The sequence below is a fragment of the Acomys russatus genome, chromosome 32 (assembly GCF_903995435.1).
Source record: "Acomys russatus chromosome 32, mAcoRus1.1, whole genome shotgun sequence".
Lineage (NCBI taxonomy): Eukaryota > Metazoa > Chordata > Mammalia > Rodentia > Muridae > Acomys > Acomys russatus.
This window is the reverse complement of record NC_067168.1, coordinates 17,358,262-17,379,516: the sequence shown is the minus strand read 5'-3', so window position 1 is coordinate 17,379,516 and position 21,255 is coordinate 17,358,262. Positions and strand designations below refer to the sequence as shown.

At 47.9% G+C, this 21,255-nt stretch overlaps 1 protein-coding gene across 2 annotated transcripts in view; it reads right to left on the bottom strand.

The window, feature by feature from the left end:
• Positions 1-12,428, bottom strand: part of Rasgrf1 (Ras protein specific guanine nucleotide releasing factor 1) — a 106,477-nt gene extending 94,049 nt beyond the window's left edge. For both annotated transcript variants that reach the window (XM_051140231.1, XM_051140232.1), the window contains exon 1: positions 11,484-12,428. In XM_051140231.1, coding sequence (XP_050996188.1) covers positions 11,484-11,759 — 276 coding nt within the window. In that variant the 5' untranslated portion in view covers positions 11,760-12,428. The remainder of the gene's footprint in view (positions 1-11,483) is intronic.
• Positions 12,429-21,255: the final 8,827 nt, after the last annotated feature.

Here is a 21,255-nt window from a genome sequence, read left to right as displayed (position 1 = left end):
TGGGGGTGGGGTGGGGCTTGGGGGTCCCACCTGCTCAGCCCTTTCCTGGCTTCCAGTCCTTCCCAGCCAATAGGAAAGGGATACACAAGATAGATGCAGAAGTGGTTCTTCACCCAGCCTTGGAGACATTGATTTTCTGTGGAGTTCTACTAATTACCACCGTCATGATGGTCCGTGTCTTCTCCTTTGCCTATGCTGTATTGAGTGGGCTCCTGTCCTTTCAGAGAAGTCAATTCTGACTAAGAAACAGCCCACAGCCTGGCACTGTGCCTTGTGCTAGGCATGGGGCTGTCTCTGTTTGCTGAGTGGGTGACCAAACTCATTAGACCACTTCATTAGTTAATTGGTTAATAGCAAAAGCCTCAAAGCAGGTGGTGCTGAATTCCCCCCCCCCAGGAGTGGGCAGGGGAGCTGTCAAGATTGATGAGGGGGGACAGGAGGTTTGTGAAAAAAGACCTTGACACTGCAGGGACACCAGGACAGCACTGGGAAGTTCTGCAGCCAAAGACTTATTTCTGAAACGTATTCAATATAGAACCTTTGACTTATTTATTTATTTATTTATTTATTTATTTATTTTTGAGCTAGCATCTCGCTATTTAGCCCAGGATAGCCTCAAACATGAGATCTTCTTCCCACAGCCCCCAGGGTGCTGGGATATTTGGAACTTAATCTTCATTTCATTTTAGGGGAAAGGTCTATTAATGTCCTGGAAATCAAGAATTTTAGGGCATCAATCTAGGGTTGTGGCAGGTCCCAGGATTTGGAGTTCAAATGTATTATTTCCTTATGGGGTCTTCAAAATAGCTTGCTGCTTCTGTGAGCAGTTCTGTCTTTCATAATGTCTACACCATGGGGCAGTTAATGGTGTGATCGGGCCGGCTCATCGTGGGCTCAGTGATGTTCTTTAAGTCACTGGAACTGCTCACAAGGCCACCTTGTTGGATTGATCTGCAAGCAGCAAGTCATCAGAAAATACATCTTCCCTCCCCAGTTGTTGGGGTACCTATCCAGGCACCTTCTGTTTATATCCTCCGGCTCCCTTTTTGTGTCCCACCCAAAGTCCCCAAAACTAAGCTCCTTCTGGCTATAGCAGGCCAGTTTAAGACTGTCTCCTGACATTTTCCCCCAGTTTCTACAAAGCATGCTCATTGAATGCACTTTCTCTTAGCTGTGGCTGCACCACCCTCACCCAGAAGCACAGTGGGAACCTCACTAGCTACTGACATTTTATAAAAAACTGCTGGGTACAGGCACAGGCCCCGTAGGGTTTCCTGATGATCTCATGCCAGTAAGGACAGACTGCCTGTCCTGCCCACTTCTGCCCTATCTCATCCCATGTGGCTTCATATAGACACTCTGTTTTGTTTTTCAAGACCGGGTTTCTCCGTGTAGCCCTGTCTGTCCTGGATTCACTTTCTAGACCAGGCTGGCCTTGAACTTAGAGATCTGTCTGCCTCTGCCTCCCAAGTGCTGGCATTAAAAGCATGTGCTCCATATAGACACTTTTTTTTAATTAGGGCCTAGTGACTTCTTTCTGCCCAACTTCCCTCCATGAATTCTCAAATCAGAGTCTTTGGGGCCTTGTTTATTAGACCAGGACCGCTGCTTTGCCCTGCAATGGTTAATACTGATTGACAACTTGATGGGATCTGCGATTGTCTAGGAGATAAATCTCTAGGCATGTCTGCTTCTAGGTTGTGTTAATTCAGGTGGGAAGATTCACCGTAAATGAGGGGAAGCACCATGTTATGTGCTCGGGCCTTGTACTGGATAAAAAGAAGAAAGCAAGCTGGACACCCACATACACCTCTCGCTGCTTCCTGACTGCCATCACAATGTGACCAGGCACCTCAGGCTCCTACTGCTGTGCCTTCTCCACGATGATCGATGATCGAGTAACCTCAATTGTGAGTGGTAACACATCTGTCCTTCCTGAAGTTGCTTTTGTCATAGGAAAGAAACAAGTAACCAATATAGCTCCCAAGCTAATCCCGCGCCCCCCCCCCCCCCAAGTCTTTATCTAGATTGCTGGTCTCTTACAGGGCCTAAGCTATGCATCTGCCTGGCCATGCCCTCGCCGATAGGTCTGACCTCCTACATAACTTCTCCCTTGATCACTTACCCTCCCTGCTCTGTCAGCTGGGTGTGTCAGATCTCTAGAGCCCTGTGGCAGCCCGTCCCTGTCAGCATCAGCCAGGAGCCAAGCTTCTGCCTGTTGAAAGGTCTGTTTATATACTCCAGGCCCTGGGATCCAGGGACACAGAGCGGACTGTAACTGTCACACCAACGTCTTTCAGTCTATCACTGCGCCTTAACCAGCCTCCCCTACATCTTCCCACTGATCTTTTTTCTAGATGTTCACTGAATGGGCCCCATCCAGTGCCTTCCATCTGAAAGCATCTGCTCCTCAGTGTCTGTCGAAGGCCCGATGGGAAATGATCTTTGCCATGGGTATTTATTAATTGCAGCTATGATTGTAATAACATCAAGGGCTTTAAAGTGACTCAACTATTCAAAAAAGGGGGGGGGCTGTCTTAAAAGCTTTTAGCATATCCACACAATAGTATAGTCCTCAGCTGTTCAAAAAATTTGCATAAAGAACAATCACTATGTAGTGAGAAAAACAAGGTGTGAACATTGGCTGGCATATTACAACTGGCTAGCAGTTATGCGCACAGGCATGTATCTGATATGTATGCTTTCTGAGAGAATGTATAGAAACAAGTCTCGAGGGTCAGACCAGTTTTCCTCTCAGATGTTCAGCTGTGGAATTATACTACCAATTGATAATTTAGAATAAACAAGGCAGTGGCTGAATGTCAGCATCTCTGACTGATGGATCCGACTCATGTAGCATTCCCCACAATCAAGATACTGACCATCAGCTCCATCACCTGTCTCCTGAGTGTGGTCTTCACTGAGGGCCAGGAGAAACTGCTGACTGGGACAGTGACTTAGACGTCGAGGCCAGCTTTACAGCCCTGCTGATGTTATGTGCAAGCCACTCATACTTTTGCTCATTTCAGCTCATGAGGCAGTTGAGGGTCTCAAACTCAGCCTGCTTCCCTCTTTGCCCAGGCTACAGGGAAGCTCTGTACTACAATTATTCACCCTTCTCACCCATGGCCACACAGTAAGGCTCAGAAAGAACTTTACCCCTTTTCCACTTCTAGTCTTCCACAGATATGGCCAGAGGCAAAAAGATTTGGGTGGAGAACAGTATGGCCAGAGGGCAATGAAGATCTTGGGAGGGCAGGTTTGGGACAAGAGGACACTCCCTGTGACTAGCTTCTTCCAAACCTTTTCATCACTGTCTGGAGTTGGCCTAAGAGCCCAGGTGGCGTTTAGACAAGTTGATTACACTTTACGCCTGCAGTTGAAAATCTTTGAGTAGGTTTCTCTGCATTTCTACAAGGGATTTTGGAATCCCAGTGAAGGCTGATAGAAATCCATCCATTCACTTTCCTAAAAGTGGGTTTGAAAAGGTTTTTATTTTACGATATGAGTTGGATTTTCCCAATGTGAAGCAAGTCAAAGATCAACTGGGAGATGTCTTCTAGAAAATGATTATCTCGTTTTGTAGAGGAAAAGAAGTGGCTATAGCCCAAGAGGTTAGCAGAACCTGTTCTCTAAAGCAGAAATCGCCAAATTTAGCAACGGGACCAGATGCCCATTGGCCCTATCAATCTAAGAGGTCTGGTTCAAGTTCTGACCTTGGCATTTGGCATCGAGAACTGAGCCAGCGCAGCACAGACTCCACAGGTGTTGGTTGGCACCACACTGAGATATAGCTTTCAGCAGTGTGTCAAATGACGGGGAGCCTTAGTGCTCCCCAAATTCTAGCCTTTACCAATGCTCAGTTCTGATAGTGTTGTGGCAGGGACCAAGTAGCAGCTGTAGCAATCGGCCTCCCCTTTTCAGAGGGCAACTCATTAAGAGTTTCCAGGAGCTGCCGGGGTTACAGCCCCACGTTGACTTGCTTTAACTCACTGTGCCCCTAGTGATCTGGGTTTTACTGTCTGAGGAAAAGGAAGAAAAGTTGTTGTTGTTTTTGTTTTTTAGCGTAAGTGGAGGCTGTGGCTGCTGCAATGCACTGGCTACACCTGCCAGGTTGTACCTTCGTTTTCTACACTCTAGCCAGTTTAACACAGTGATGGTGACACACTGAGGCTCGGGGAGCTTGAAACCCACCCTATGCGGAGGGGTGACAGAAGTTGCATCCACAGCTAGGCTGAGAGTCCTTAATGCTGCCTCTCCTCAGAGGCTGGGAACTCCTCCTCCATGTTCGAGGCTGGAGGCGGGAAATTAAGGCTTCGTGTTTGAGCGGCTGTGCATTCCCCTCTGGGGACAAGAAGTGGTGGTGGTGGTGGTGGGGGTGTCAGGGCCGCCCTGGTGTTCTCTGCACGACAGTAGCCCTCATGGGAGCATTTGGGCATTGGCAGTATTCTGGGCCTCTGTCACGTTCACAAGTCACTGGGGTTTCTGCACATCCATCAGGGGGCTGAGTTGTGTTCTTAGCTGTGTGTACACTACAGCAGCTCCAGGCTCCTTCAGATTTCAGTGAGTCAGGGCTGTGGGGTGCGGATGCCTGCCTTGTGTTTTCCCTCGATCATGGCAGCGTTGCAAGGTTCCCACCCAAGCGGAAAGCAAAGCCTCCTTCACAAAAGTCACTGAAGCGGCCATGACATATTTTAGTTGCTGTTTATTTTTTTCCCTCTTCAGACAAGATCTCTCTCTCTGTCTCTATCTCTGTCTCTCTGTCTCTCTCTCTCTGTCTCTCTCTCTCTCCAATATTGTTGGCTGGCACCAGACTTGCAGATATCCTGGCCTTAGACTCTGCATCCTGACTGTTAGGATGACAGCTATGTACTTTATGCCTGGCATAAAGATCAGCCTAAGTCTTAGTACTTGCTAAGTTAACTAAGCCACACCCCCAGCACTCCTGTTAATTATTTCTTATCCTTACTCTTTCCTGACATGCAGAAGACAGTAAGAAGGTACCCAGGCAGAATCTTTGTGTTCTGTTTGTGTCTACAGAGCTTCAGTTTGAGAGTTAGGCAGATCTTGGTGCCAGCATCTACTTGCTCTGTCACTTTGATCATGAGAAGTTGATTTCTGTCTTGGAGCCTCCATTTTTCCATCTTGAAAATGGGTCAACAGTGACCAACCTTATAGAGTTTCTGAGATCATTAAGAGAAGTATATAGTTATACTCTGGGGCTCAGTGGTTGGTATTTATTGCTCTTATTCAGTGTATATTTTAAAATGCCATGCTACAAAATTACATACATTGTAAACTGGGTATAGTTGTCCATGTCTGTAATCATAGTTACTTGGTAGCCTGAGGCAGGACATTCAAAGCTTGAGACCAGCCTGGGTAACTAAACACAACTGAGATTTTTTTAAAACAACAAAACAGGGTAGATGTGTGGTTCAGTGTTAGAGCACTTGCCTAGCACGCACAAAGACCTCAGTTCAATTCCCACTACAGAAAATAAAGAGAAAGAAAAACTATAGACATTTTAATCTGCATTTAGAATGTGCCGGAGTTGAGCTGAAGGGCATTTGGTGTTAACTCCTAGTGAAGGTCAAATGTTTTAAAGCATTAATATAAATGAGTTTTCATGTGGAAGCCCAATTAATATATAAAACAGTTAAAAGCAGGCTGCTCTGACTGATGTGGGGGTATGGCCCCCAGGGCTCCTCAGGAGGAAGAGGGAGGAGAACCACAGATGAAGAGCTAAGTGATCGATCAACGGGGGTGGGGGGGTGGGGGGGTGGAGGAGAAAATTAGGCTCTGCTTTGTCATGCAACGTTGGCAAGTCCACAGGCCTTCCCATCCTTATCTGTGGAGCCAGCACCTGGCTGGAAGTGTGAACTCTCTGATCTCACCAGACCATAGCTGGCTGCTCTCAGGGCACACAAAGGATAGGCTAACAAGCCATGCCAGGTTGTGAAAGAATCTAGTGGCAGGCTGATTCGAAGGGACCATACAGGGTCTACCCAGCAGGCACTGCCCTCTGTCTTCTCTTGCTGTGGCCCTGTACAGTACATCAGCTCATTCCCTGGGCTCCAGGTAACAGGGAAGCCACCTGCCAAGCCTTTGACCATGGCCCTTCATTGGTGGAGTCCCTTTCCGGACATATGCCCGCTTTTGTCCACTGGGGGCGAGGGTCACTGTCTCCTCTTCGCAACTGTAACCAAAACCCTTTTCTGCCCCCAGCATCTCCCACTTGACCTCCTAAGACAACACCATTTCTCACTGTTATGCTTCTGACCCCCGTCTCAGTTGGCTGTGTGCTCATGCCCAGTGTCCTCAAACAGAAGGTGGACATCAGATTTCATCTCCACCTCTCCGTCTCATCCAGTGGAATGGCAGTTCCGGCCAGTCCCCAATTAGGGTCTCTTGATAAAGCCTATCAGAGACACTCATTCTTTCTTTCCATATCTGTGATATGGGCACTTAGTTGTGTAATTTCTGTCCTAGTTACCTGGCACTGTCTTGGTCTCTGGCTTTAGTGGGGGAAATGACCATCTTCAAACTACCAGATGAGTACGGAAAGTAACTGTGGACTGTGGCAGCAAATGTGAGTGAAGAAGAGGCTAGGAACACCACCATTGCTGGAGTGTCAGGGTGAGGGTGGCTTGCACTGGATCCTGGCGGGGGGTGGGGGGGCAGGGAGGGAGAGGAGACTTCTGAGAGGTCATTTTTTAGGCTAAGACCTTCTAGAGGACCAGAGGCCATATCCCACAGGTATGCACAGGGATGAAGCTCATCACATCTGAAAGAAGAGCTATTTTTAGGGCCTTGAGAGTGGGAAGAAGGGATATTTAGGATGAGGAGTTATGACAAGGGCAAGAAGAAGAAGAAGAAGAAGAAGAAGAAGAAGGAGAAGGAGAAGGAGAAGAAGAAGGAGAAGAAGAAGAGGGGGGCTGGATTAAAGCGATCAGCCGGCTTGATCTCAAGGGATCATTTAGACAATGGCTGATAGAAGGAAGAATTTGAATGCACTCTGGGTAAGAAATGGAAAAGTTCAGGTAATGTATATAGCAGTTATTCTATGTTGATCAACACTAAGGTAGATGAGAACAGAACATTAAAACTGTACCTTATAAATATGTACAGACGGTATATGCTGTGTGTCAGTCAAAAAGGTTAAAAGTTACATAAATACAAAAACAAAAGAACACTGAGACTGCTTGTTCATTGCAGTGGGAACTGGAATAGAACAAGGCAGGGACGAGATGAAGGAGGGTTCCTAACCAAGGAGGGGCTGGTGAGAGAGTCCTCTAGGGCTCTCTGGGAGGACAAGAAGGTTTCTTGCCTTCGGCAGGTACTGTGAGTGTGGGGAGTGCAAAGTTCTCTCCTCTCTGACCCTGGCTCAGTGTGGAGAGCCAAGCTGTACCCTGGGCAAACAACAACAGTGAGATTTCAAGCTTGGGGTTTCAGACACACAACCTGTTCCTGACCCTCACCCTACTGCCAGCAGGCATGTGACAGGGAGCAAAGCCTTCTCTGTCCAAGTCCCATGAGAGGCATCCTCAACCTAACTTTTTAGTTTCATGAGAGGTAAGGTAGGTCATGCACAGCCCCACCAGCTTCCTGCAGGTACAAATCCTCAAGTTGGAACTGTGCTTCATCCCTGATTTGCTTGGATCACAAGCTGTGTATGAAGGGTATTGTCATGAGAGCAGCCAGATTTTCCCACATTCTGGCTTGCATTTTCCCAGCTGGTAGAGGAATTGAATAGGATCCAGCTCTGGAGGGTGGTAAGACTGGCATAGCTGCAGAGAGGGGAGGCCAGAGGGCAAGTCTCACCTTTGCTGCTATCCTGGGTGGCCGCTGAGGAATCTGTTTCCTCACCTGTAAAACCAGAGCACTCCAAGTCTCCAGGCTGTGGTGGAGAATCAATCCACTAGGCCAAACGGGAATGTTCCCCATAAATAAGAACCCCAAGTAACGCTTCCTTTAGGAAATAACACTGGCCTGGTGGAGGAGAGGTCCTGAGAGGTTTGCAGTTCACCAAGCCTAAGCCTATAGCAGGCTCCGAGCTAGTGGCATTGTCATCTGCCTGGATCCTTTTTCTCTCTCTCAAGGGAATCACAAAGTACCCTCCTTCCACATTTGGCCCCTCCTGGTTGGATGGAGTGCAGGCCGTACTGAGGTTGGTTGGGCAAGACCTCTTACTGAGAAGCCGGCACTAGAAGTTTTATTTCAGGTAGTTTGGAAAAGCTATCATAGATGATTCTATTCAGAAGCAGAGTGTGGGGTCCCCAGGGCCATTTCTAGGCATGTTGGGCCCAGGCTCCGAGTTCATATCATGGTTCAGGGCTAGGGATGTCAGGGCTGAGTAAGCAGAGTCCAAGGCCATGGAGGTATACAGCAGCTAATGAGAGTGGGGGACAAGATGCCGGTGTTTCTTTTTTAGGAGACCCTGGGGTCCTAGGCTGGAGCCAGTGTGGGACAAAATCCTGGGTATTGCTTTTGCTTTAAACATACACCAATCTTGTACAGCTGGGTGAGATAGTGTCAGATCAGCCAGTGCACCTTGAAATACCCTGCAATCCAATAGTCCAAGGTTTTCACAGGGTGTGGTGGATCTCCCTGTTCACTTTCCCAGAGTCCCAACATTTATGATCATCAGCTTCTTAGGCTTAGTGCCCAGTACCCAGTCAGTCCTCAGGACATGAAATACGGAAGCAGCACATGACACCCCAAACATGTCTAGCTCAAGAAGCAGTTCCTGTGCATCTGCTACGTGGTAGGTCCTCAACTTTGCCCCTGCCCCTGGGGTGGAGGTTCCCAGCTCACACGTTCTCTCATGGGTTTAGACTTGAGTAAAAATGAAGCCCTCTTAAAACTAAGTGCCACCAGATAACGGTTAATCTTGCCAAACTGATTGCATTTTTCTAGGCTCATTAATTTAGACACCTGGCCACATGCTTAGGGAGTATGAAGTCAAGGCTTGTTTTAGGTCTAAACTTGGTCGAAAGGCTGTCCTGGGGGCTTCTCACACCCGTCTCTCAGGTTATTCCACGGAGGTGCCCGTGTCCAAGAGAAACACAAAAGCAATTACAAGGGCCACAGATTTTCCTCAAAGACTGGTGGGTGATCGTGAAATTTTGTACACAGGAATGGATGAGAGGAGTGAGACCTATGAGGCAATAGGTGCTAAACTTACTCTAGAGCCGAAATAAGTGTATGAGATGAAGCAGGTGTCTTCACCAAGGACCTGCCAAGCTAGGCCAAAGCAGGCCATCACCTGCTGCTCCCCACTTGCCCTCTTCTCTTAGTGACTGAGCGTTTGGGGAAATGGCTCAGAACACATGTGCATGCCACTAACTGGCCTACTTTCCCATCTGTCTCATCATCAGTACCCAAGACGGGGGGTGGGGTGGGGGTGTGTGTGTGTGTGTGCTGGCTGACTTGGAGTCAACGTGGGATCCTATTTTCAGGAGTTTTTTAGACACCGGGTCAATTCTAGGTTGTATTCTGACTGACTTCTTTGATGTCCTCCGTTTCTCAGCCTGAAGGATGGGAAGGATGGAACAACCTAATATGCACAGACGGATAGAATTCTAATCCAGTGAGGATTCCACTAAATTGTACTGCAAGCAACTTTTCATACACAGAATTTGGCTTTGTGTTCTCAAGGCCCCAGGGAAGGTCACTGTCATTTCCCCTCTGGACACAAAACAGGCTCAGAGGACTGAAGCTACACAGCCAAGAAGCCATTCAGCTGGGATTTAGTCTGCAGCTTGGCAGTCTTCTCATTCAGGGACCAGAGAACAGATGCTTTGAGCCTCCTACCAACTTAGCTTCCCTGCTCCTCGCCTTCCTTCCTACCCAGGAGCTCAGCTCCTACTGTGATGTCGGGAGCTGTGGGGGAGGGCAAGGGGGCTCTGGCTGAGGCTTGGGGTACAAGGTACTGGTAGTTACAGGTGTGCTGTGGCTGCAGACAGCAGGCAAACAAGAGGGCCGACAGCTTGGGCCTGGCTGTTCTAGCTGAGGCCAGGAAGGCTGCATTTGGCTACAAGCAAGAGAAACTGCTGTTCCTTGCTATCTGGGAGCCTCTGTCTTGTCTCCTGATTGGTCATTCTCAGAGTCTTCCCCCAAATTCCTGGCCACACTTCCCAGCCTCCAGAAATCGTCACCTAACACTAAAGGAGTTTGAGGCAAGGTACAAAGGCAGTGCCGAAGGGACCGAGTGCAGATCTCTGTCCTGATTATGGAGGGGACTTCAGGGGAGGCTGTCATCCATCCCCATCAGTTCAATTGCCACCAGCATGCATGCTTTTGAGATCTCAGTTGGTTGTCTTCTCAGAACCTTGGGTGGCTTTGACTGCTGCTATGACATCGGGCAAAAAGACACCCCCCCCCTCCGCCACCCCGGCCCCGCCTCACGGTTGGTCCCCATCTAGGCAAATAGCCAGGTGGCTGAGCCAGGTGGATGTCAGGCTTTCTTAGTGATGACATTTTAGGATACACTATTCCTGTACTTTTTTCTTTCCTCCCAGAGGCCGGGGGACCAGACTCCTTGGGACAGATATCAAGCTTAAAGGTAGCTCTCTCAGCTTGAGTGTTCCCATCGGGCCGCTGCGCTGTGGTGACCTATCCTCTCTCAATGCCAAATCATCAGGTCCAGGCCCGCGGCAGATCACGGCCTGGCCCTTTAGTACTGCCGTTTGGGCAACGCCAGCAAGCGGGTGAAGGAGCGCAGGGCTACAGCGGCTACTGCGGCGGTCGCGGCGGCGCAGGGGGCGGGGGGTGGGGGTGGAGGGGGGAAGGAAAGAAGAGCCCACTTGTTCCACTGCTCCGCCGCAGCCCTGGCCCTGACCCCGGCGCATCAGAGCGATCTTTGGAACCCTGGGGTTTGTTAGCCAGGCCAGACCCAGCTGAGAGCACACCATCACTCAATCGCACACACACACAAAAAAAACCGACTCCTCAGGCTCCGCAATCTCCAGCTCGGCCAGGCTAGCGCAGGTTATACTTCGCCCCTAGCTGCGGGAGACAGGGGACCGCGACGCTCCGACGCCTGTCTCACCTCTTCCAAGCCTAAGCGTAAGGAATTCCACGTTTCAGGCAGAAGAGCGCGACTATCAGGGCTGGGGTGGGGGTGGGGATGGGGGTAGGGGCACCATTTTGGGTCGGACGCTGATCAGATTCCTTGCCTCTGTCGGTCCTTTGGACCCCATCTCCATCGGTATCTCTAAGTTTCAGCTGCCCTGTCCCCGCCCCCTACGGGGCTTACCCAGCCAAGGGCCGCCGCAGCTCTTAGAGGCGCCCTGACCGCAGTCCCTGCCTCCTCTGCCCGCCCTAGGGTCACCCTCCAGGTTTGGTTCAGCGGAAGGTGCTGAGACGCCCTGAATTCTTAGAGTAGAAGGGTCAAAGTTCGGCCACCGAAGCAGGATGGAAGGCCCTGAAGCCGCAAGGGCCTCAGCAGGGGCGCGGGAGGTCAGGACGCGGCGCTCCCTCACCTGTTTCTCCGCTGGCTCCTTGGCGGAGACCGCCGGCTTGGGGGAGGGCGCGCGGTCGCAGACACAGCCCTCCAGCAGATAGAGCCCCGAGGGCCGAGAGCTTGAGTCGCTTTCGAAGTAGAAGAGCAGATTCTGCAGTAGCGCGAACCACTTCGTTTGCCATTTTGTGTTGTCCGAACTCCGCTTGCTCAGGTAGCCTTTGCGCGTGCCGTCCTTGCGTGCCAGCAGTCCCAGGGACGCGACGTGGCCATCGTTCAGCCGGATCCCTTTCTGCATGGTGCTCGGAGGCCAGCGAGACCCCACGCGCTTACATCTTCCCCGCGCGGCACCCGGCAGCCCCTCGTCGGTGCGCGCTGCGCTGCCTCTCTCTGGAGCTCGCTAGATCACTCCCTCTAGCTCTCCCACCCTACCCGCCTCAAGATCTACACTCTGGGATCTGGCGCGGAGCTGGGGTTTCTTGAACCTAGATGGACCATTCCTTGTTGGAGCCTCTTCTCTCCGCAGAGCCCCGGGGCCCCGGGGGATGTCGACCGACCCTCCCCCGGCAAACGGAGGGAAGGGCGGTCTGTGCGCTGGCTAGGGGCAGGCGGAGTCATGTGACGCCGATCCCTCGAAGAGCCCGTTTCAGCAGCGCGGACAGGGACACACGCACGCAGCCCCGCCGAGGCGCAGAGCCGCACGCAGGCTGCACCTTGGCGCCTCCTCCCTCTCCCTGGACACACACACACACACACACACACACACACACACACACACACACACACACACACACACACACACTTCTCGTCCTCCCTCCTTGTCCTCCCCCACTTTGGTGTTCTAAACCAAATTAGATCAATTTTCGTTCAGCCGAATGGAAACCCAGAGACTCACCATCCCCGGAGTTTGGGTTCTTTGCGCCCCACCGCGGCGCACTGTAGACCTAGGGTAAGCCCAATTTGTCGTTTTTTTCTCCTAAAGCCTTCCCTCGCCTTCTTCTCATACTTTATTTTTCTAATCCAATGTAGATGAGCAAAGTGGATAGCGTAAGGGATGGGATATGTACTAGTTTTTGCATAGCCGTTCGGGTCTAATTCCTTTCAGTTTTCAGCTCTATTTCCCCGCGGCAACGCTGGCGACCTGAGAATACAGGTTGGGAGGGAAGAGGTGACCGTTTATTTTTATTTCATTTTGAGCGTTACCATAATTACCGGCGTCACCCCGTGAACCTTAAGGTCTGGCTGGCAAGCTGCTGCTGGGAGTTTTTAGCAAATACCCCTGAAGCCCGAAGGCGGGCTTCAAACGCAGGCGCCGGGGACCATGGGAGCCTTCAAATAGCTGCGCTGGCGCAATGATACCTTAATGATAGATTTTCCGTTCTTATTTTTAGCTCTCATTCGCCTACACAGTTACACGGCATTTATCCGAGAACGTCACAGCGCCCGCATGCTGCACCGGCAGAGCGCGCGGGCTGCCGGGCCAGCCGTGTGCTGGAGCAGGGAGCGCGCACCGCCGTCTGCCGCAGAGGGCAGCGGCCTCGCTGAGACCGGGAGCAGCGCCAGGCGCTGACAGTTTGCAGCCGGGACGGGTGTCCGCGTAACACTCTGGAGAAAGAACAACATTTTTCCTCACAGTACCGTGAAAGCCCTTCCCCCTTTAGAACACATGCGCGCTCGCGCGCGCGCACACACACACAGACACACACACACACACACACACACACACACACACACACACACACACACACACACACACACACACACACACACACACACGCTCGCGTTCCTGCGCGCGCGCACACACACACGGAAAGAAGCTCTCCCAGTTCAGGACTTATTGGCCTAGACCTCTGTGATGTTAATTTTCCTTCCTCAGGTAATCAAAAGAAAAAGAGCAGAGGGTTAAGCCCCTTCGGGAGCCTTGATTTGTTCTAGAGAGAGCCCATGAAAATGATCGCGACCATTTTCTACTTGTTTTCTATCTTCTTTCTCTTGCCCCACTCTTCTTTTTGCCCAGCTAGCCCCTCTCCTCTTTTCAGACAGGATCTTGCTTTTGTAGCCCAGGTTGGCTTGAATTGCTGACACTCTCACCTCATTACCTTCCTAAACTTCTCTGGCCTTCACTGTGGAAGCAGACTTCCCAGAATGCTGTTGTTGTTGTTGTGTTGTTGTTGTGGTTAAATGTAAATTCCCATTAGGAAGCCTGTTACAGAAAAGGCCAAGGAAATCCCTGGTGAGGGGCACTTTGCCTCAGTTCAGCCATTACATCTCCTTTATAGTTTTCCGTGCAGTTTAGGGCTTGTGTTCACAAGCTTAGGGCTACTCTGATGGAAAGTGGCAGAGGTGGGATTTGAACCAGATTAAGGCTGAGGCAGAGCAGGACTTAAGAGTTACATCAAGGCTGAGGTTTATCCCACTAAGAAGCAGGATAGCCAGGGAGAAAGGGCATTTCTATATGGACTAGTGTCAAGGTTTGGCCTGCATTGAGGCTTGTAGGGCAGACAGACAGAACCTGGGCTGCAGATTTAAGGGTGGGTAATGCATGTTCACAAGCAGTTTTTACCTCAGGAGCTTGGAGACTCCTTACAATATGGCAGATCCAATGATGACGCCCTGGGCACATGAATCGCCTATGTTTTCTGTCAGAGTGTACAGTCTCACTTAGTGGAGCCAGGCAGGTCCGAGAAGCTGTATTTCTGACAGATCTGCCTGCGATGCAGCTTCTCTGCTTTGCAGTTCACCCATTAGATTCTGGGCACTCGGGGTGAGAAAGTATGGGACTCGCCCATTTGTTTGTTCACTCACACATGTTATTCTGTTGGCCAGGCCCTGAGACACAATGGTAAGAAAAATTTAGTCCCTGATTTCTGGAGCTTGGGCTAGCTTAGGAACTCCTTTGCTGTATGACTCCTAGTATAGCCAGAGGAAAACCCACTTTCTCTTGGGGACTGAGGAAGACATGCTAACCGAAGGAATCAGTCAGAAGAAGAAATGAGCTCACTTCCGAGGCTCTGAACTCTGGTGTACTTTAGAGGTTTAAAGTCTGTGTTCAGACTTTACTCCAGGCCAGTGACATCAGAGTCACTGAGGCCGAAAATGCCCTACCCTACTTAGAAGGTCCTCAGAGATCCCAGTGTGGAGTCAGGACTAAGAGCCACTAAAGCCTGGGCCAAGAAGAGGCCTGCACCGCCCACTCCTGCCCAGTCAGCAGTCAGCGCTGCTGGGGTGGTGGTGGAGTCATACTTTGTTGTTGTTGTTGTTAATCCTGGGGTTCTGGGATTTTTGAGTAAACCAAACCATGCTGGAGGGCTGGCTGTGACTCTAAGCTACTGTGCTAGAGAGAAGAACATGGCTGCAATCCTGCCTGCCATTTTGTTTACTCTTATGTAAGCTGTGTGAGTATTTTGTTTTTTTCTCCAGTGAGCACAGGAAGAAACCTGAGTCTAAACTTTGGCAGTCTCAACGCTCTTAGAAGCCACTTAATGATTTAGTGATGCTGGGGGTTGGGGGGGGGAGAGAGAGAGAGACAGAGAGAGAGAGAGAGAGAGAGAGAGAGAGAGAGAGAGAGAGAGAGAGACTGGATCTAGTATGTGTGTTGTTTTTTTTTTAAACCTGAAAGCCTACGCTATGCCAACAGGGTCATAGTTTCTAAGCTTTCCCAGTCTACCAACTGGGGCTTTTCTCATTCAAACCATCACAGCTCCGGAAGCTTGGACCTTATTAGACTCACAGGACTCCTCCCCAGGCTTGGATGCGCAGTTCCAGTTGCTGGAGCAGATGGTGGTACTGGAGGAGAAATTCTTCAGGAGAGCTGCCAGCAAGTTCCAGGGATGCACCCATCCTTGGGGGTGGGGGTTAGGTTAATAATGCAGCTGCCTTTGAGTTACCCATGCCCTGTAAGTAACCCCAATAATCTCATTGGTTCATCAAGCTAGAGTTGGGAGAAATTCTTTTGTTTATCATTGCTGCCCTAGCTGTAGTAAATAAATGTTAATTTATATCCCCACCTGCCCACCTGTCCCACCAAAATCACACAACACAGCACCTTGACATAGCTGGTGGAAATAGGCACACCTGTTAAGCATACTGCCTACCTACGGATGCCAGAGCTTAACTACTCCTTCAGGGAAGAATAAAGAGGCCAAGTAACCACAAAGCATTTGGGCCTCAACTTGATTCACTCTGTCTTCCCAATAAGAATTTTGAATAGCAATTAACAACCCCATTTCCCAGGTGGAAAACCGAGGGTCCACTGTGTGTGTACACTCACATGCTCTTTTGGCAACATATTAAAAAGGAAATGGTAGTTTCCATACAGCTTTGAAAAAGAGACATTAAGTGTATGGACTCAGAGAATTTTTGGACATGCGTGCTTTGTCCGTGGGAATTCCAACTCTAATTTTAGGCTCCATTGATCATTTTGATCAGACAGACACCTAGTGAGGAACAAGAGACCCACCCTTTTAGTTTGTATTAGTGATGTTACTCTGTCTGCTTCTAAGGTTGATGAAAGTTCTTTAAAATAAATATAAACAATAAGATCACACAGGGAATAAAGCGATAACACCATCAAAGATTCTTCTTAACTTGTTTTCCTATAAAATCCTTTTGTTTTTTTTCCAGACATAAACTTATTCACTAAAATGGTTTAATATCGTATCTGATATTTGATAGGCTCAGCCTCTTTCTCTATTTCCTTCCTGGTATGTGAAAAATATTTCTTCCTGTCATTAACAAATTTAATTTTCTTCTTCTTATGGACACTTAAGCTGGATGCAGTTCATAGATTTTTGGCATTGTTGTGCGCACCTTCAGTCTTGGCTAAGTTCCTCAAGGTGAGTCTTCTGAGTGAGAGGACATACTTTTAAATTTTATTTTTATTTATTTATTTTTTCAAGCCAGGGTTTCTCTGTGTAGCCTTGGCTGTCCTCGACTAGCTTTGTAGGCTAGGCTGGCCTTGAACTCACAGCGATCCGCCTGCCTCTGCCTTCCAAGTGCTGGGATTATAGGCGTGCACCACCATGCCTGGCTGAGGATATACATTTGAACACTGGTATGTATTGCTTCATTTCCAGTTCTTGATTTTTGCACTAAGCCACCAACAGAGGACGAGAAAGCCTGTTTCTTTATCCTGTTGTCAAGATATAGATGTTGTCCAATTTCTTAAATATTTGCCCATTAAGAGGGCCAAAAGTAGCATCTCATATTGTATTTTCATTTATTTTATTATTTTGTTGAGTTTTAATTATATACAGTCATGGCATTTCTTCTCCTTTGAATTTTTTTTGCTTGTATTGAAACTTTTAAAATTTTAAGATTTTCTTGTAGAGTTATCAGTATTTCATAAGTGTATAGCCAGTGACTCCATGCATGCTGCAAATAACTTCCACAGTGTCTTGCTCGCCTTAGTCTTCATTATAGTAAAATAACACAACATATACTTTTAAAACACTCCCTTCCTCCTCTTAGAGAGGATGTCTTTGCAAAGCTCTCACTGTCCTGCTGCAAAGATCCAATGGCCTCTGCTTCCCAAGTGCTGGGGTTGAGGGTGAGCGCCACTATGCCTGGCTTTTACAATGTTCTTAAGTATTTTCATTTTATCAGGCTCCAGGAGAATTTTGGATGGAACTATATTGAAAATATCTTAAAATTAATTACCTTATAATGTGTTTTGTACTCTTATACAAGAAGTCATCCCTCAAATTCTTTATCCTTAATGTCTTGGTAGAATATTGTGCTGCTACTGTATAACACATAACATATTATATTATCCTATTGTATAGTATATAGAACGCTATACTTCCCTTCATATGTGCCTTACGCATTTTATTTCCAGATGTTTTGTACTTAGTGGGCACTATTGGAAACATGTTATTATTATTTTTTTTTAATTAATTTATTCTTGTTACATCTCAATGTTAAACATGTTATTTTTATGTTTTGAACTTACCTTTGCGAGTAAGCTGTGAGTGTGCAGCCAGCTTGCTGCATCGCGCAGGCTGGGCCAAACCTTGAGGATTCTTCTGCCTCAGCTTTCTCAGCAGTTGAGATAACAGGCACATCCCATCACACTTGTTTTCCTAAAAGTGAGCACTGTTGGTAAAGAAAAGAAGCTATTGTTATTTATGTATTTATTTTTGAGCCACTACTATGAATTGCATTTTTCTGAGTTTTAAAAACTTTATTTCCTCTGAGTTTCCTAGTAAAATTCACTGGAATATATCAGTGAATCTTCTAACACCTAGGAATGATAGTATCTTTCAGGTAAACCTCACTTAAAGGTGGAGGATTTTTTTATATTATTATTAATTTATTTAGCTTGTCTTTCTCGAATCAGTTTTGATGATGTCGTTTTCAAGATCATTTATCCATACTTTTGAATTTACTACATTTACTATTAAATACCATAGCATTCTAATTTTTTCCATATGTGCCTCTTCCTCTTTTAACGAGCTTACTTTGTCTTCATGAGAACTGGTCTTTTCTTACATTTGATTTATATTATTAAGACATTCAACTACTTACTGATTCTACTCTTTCCTAACTCATCAACATCTGTATTTATTATACTATTTTTCCTTTAAAAAATTTTATTGCTTTTTTTTTCCCTTCTACCTCCTGAATGTGTGGTTCAATTTTATTTCATGATTTCTTGTTTAAGAGGCAATAGTGTTAAAGACTGTTTTTTTCCCCCTTGTGAGAACTGATTCCTCTTCTTCCCTTAGGATTACTACATAAAACAGATCCTATAGAATTGCTACATAAAAGAGATCCAATGGGATCGCTATATAAATCTTCAGTTATCACTATAATAAATGAGTCAGGAATGAATATATCCTTTAGGTAAGTAGTTACTATGTGAATGCCTCCCCTCCCCTCCTCACCCTTTTTTTTTGAGACAGGCCTCATTGCATGGGCCTGACTAGCCTAAACCTTGCTTCATAGACCAGGCTAGCCTTGTACTCACAGAGCTCTGCCAGCTTCTGCCTTAATCCCTAGTGCTGGGCTTAAGCCATCAGGCCTGGCTGTCAAGTTGTAATCAAATGCCTTTTGAATTTCCAAGCCGTTTTTTTTGCTTGGTTTGCTTATCTCTGGCTCTTTGCATCCTGCTCAGGGAATATGCACTGCATTATTTTACACATATTGAAACTGATAGCTGTTTTTGTTGTGTTCTGCAGCTAGCTGGTCAGTTTGTGACCATTCTGGGGATTCTGGGAAAGACACACAATAGATTCGCTGGGTGTGATGTGTAACACAAATCTAGTAGCACAGTTTAGCAAGTTACAACGCGTGAGGACAGAGCTCTAACTTCGACTTGTGGTCAGTGCAGCTAGCTGGCAGCTGTGAGCAGAAGCTACAGATGCGCATGGGAACTCTGAGGGAAGCTTGCTTTTGCCTGCCAGTGCTAGGATCCTGAGCTCAGGCACAGGGCAAGAAGCAAACGTAGAGTGACAAAAGAGCACAGCCTCGCTCACATGTTCCCAAGCTGTGATCCCACCAAGCTGCCAAAGTTCTGGCTCCGTACCATCTGTAGTTCGCATGTCCTCTCTCAATTTAATCATAGTTGCAGTGGGATTAAGATGCGGGCCCTTTAAGAGGTATAGTGCCACTGGAGGCTCTGCTCCTATAAGCAGGTTAATGCTGTTATCAGGGGGTTAATGGGTTAATTATCACAGGCATGGGCTCTGGGGAAAACGAATGGGTTTGACCAATGTTTATCTGTCTCATATGCATTTTCTTGTTTCTCACCTTGATATGACCAACACAAAAGGCCTTTGCTAGACTCTGGCACCATGGTTTGCCTTTCTTAGTCTCTAGAAGTAGGAGTCAAAATTCTGCTTCTAAGCTATCCACTCTGAGACATTCTGGCATAGTATAGTCCAAGAGTGGACTAATTTATTCCCTTTATATCCACACTGCCCAGTGCCATCCAGTGACTGGGTGATAAGACTGCCCAGTCCAATCAAAACCCAGAGCAAAATAATTATGGCCGACTGAGCCGACTGTGTAGCTCACAGTAAGTGAAAACATTCCACAGAGGGCAGGTGGTGGTGCATTCACCGACTGCAGCGAGCTTGTGCCAGGTGCTCCTGCTTGCTGCTCCAGGCTTGGCCTGAGCTCTTCACCACCCAGCTCTGTGGCCCTGGTGTCTGGTCTCAGTCTCTGGTCTTCCCCAGACCAAGGGCTCCATGTTGGCTTTGCTAAAATGAAGCATTGTCCCGGATGAAGTAGGACATAGCTTGACGTTGCACCTTCTTGCTTAGTGCTGTCTCCCTGCACTGTCCCTAGGCTCCAAGCCCTGCACTCCACCCTCCGGCTCCGGAGGAGGCCTGTACTTACCCCAGGTCAGTGAGATGGCTTTCCTGGCTTCCTACTTCTAGCTCAAACCTTTTAAAATCTCCTCTTCCACTCCCTCTGCTTTGATTTTGTTTGTTCGTTTGATTGTTTGTTGTTTCTTGAGACAGGGTTTCTCTCTGTAGTTGCAGCGGCCATGGAACTCACTCTGTAGACCAGGGTGGCCTTGAACTCAGAGATCCGCCTGCCTCTGCCTCCCAAGTGCTGGGATTAAAGGCATTCACCACCATCTCTTGGCTGTATATACTCTCTTAAATTACCCAGTTCCAGTGCTTTGTTTCTTGCTGGATGTTAACTCTACAGAGCTGGTAGGAAATTCACGGATAATTCAGACTAACGTTTTACCATTTGATTGAGACACTCAAGGCCTTAGAAAGTCGTGGCTAGCTGTAACTTCACCTAAGACCTTGGGGTTTCAATTTGCCATTCTTCTCTCTCCTTTGTTCACACTTTTGGATGAAATTCTGTTACATACACAGCACTAGGGTTGATTTATAAGCACCGAATAATATGAAAAATAATTCCAAGATTTGCCACCCCCTTCATTGGAATCAGGCCCAGCTAACTAATCTGATCTTTTGAATCATTTTAGGAGAGTGGGAGGGAGGGAGGCATATGTGCACTGTTTCTCATTTAGACTCAACAGCCCTTCTTTCTTATCTGTATTTTTTACTTTTTTAAAATAAAAAGTGACTAGTAAAAAAAGGAAATAATAAAACAAGGACATGTAAAGATCTTTGAGGAAAAATTTCAGTCAAAAACTTTCAGAGAGCTGGTGAGATGTCGCAGCTGGGTCTTGCTGCCAAGCAGACAACCCACATTTGATGCCAGGAGCTTGCATGGCGGAAGGAGAGAACTGACTCCCGTCGTTGTCCTCTGACCTCCACACACGTGTCCCCCTCCCCCTCCCCATTTACACACAGCTCTCAAGTCCAGTCTTCCCCCATGCCTCCTTCCCCAATGATGTGGGTCTGGCTTTTCTCCAGAGGTAAGAACAATAGCTTCTGATTATAGGCCCTGAAGCTACTCTTGGAATGAAACGAAAAGTCACCTGGACACTATTCTGAGCTCATCCACTTCCGGTTCTGCCCCTTCTGTTGGATTCGTGCTGAGCCCCGTGAGCTCTCCCAGGCCCAGGCAGATTCGGGGCTCTGAGTATTTGTGCACGGTGAGTGTTCCCTCTCACTGGGCAGCTACCTTTATTCACCTGCAGCCCATTTCATCTCTCTTTGGATGGCCTTTCTCGTCTGTGTGTTGCCAGTTTGCTTTCGGACAACAGTGGCTCAGTGGTTTCCGTGGTTTGTACTGCGGCATCTCCGCTGTACCGCCTCAGGAGGAGCCCTTCTCTGTGGAGGCTGGTGGTGCTCTCAGGGCCTCTTGTATTGGGATGCTCTTTTGTTTCTCAAGATTTGGGGACATTTGTTATTGTTGCATTGAAT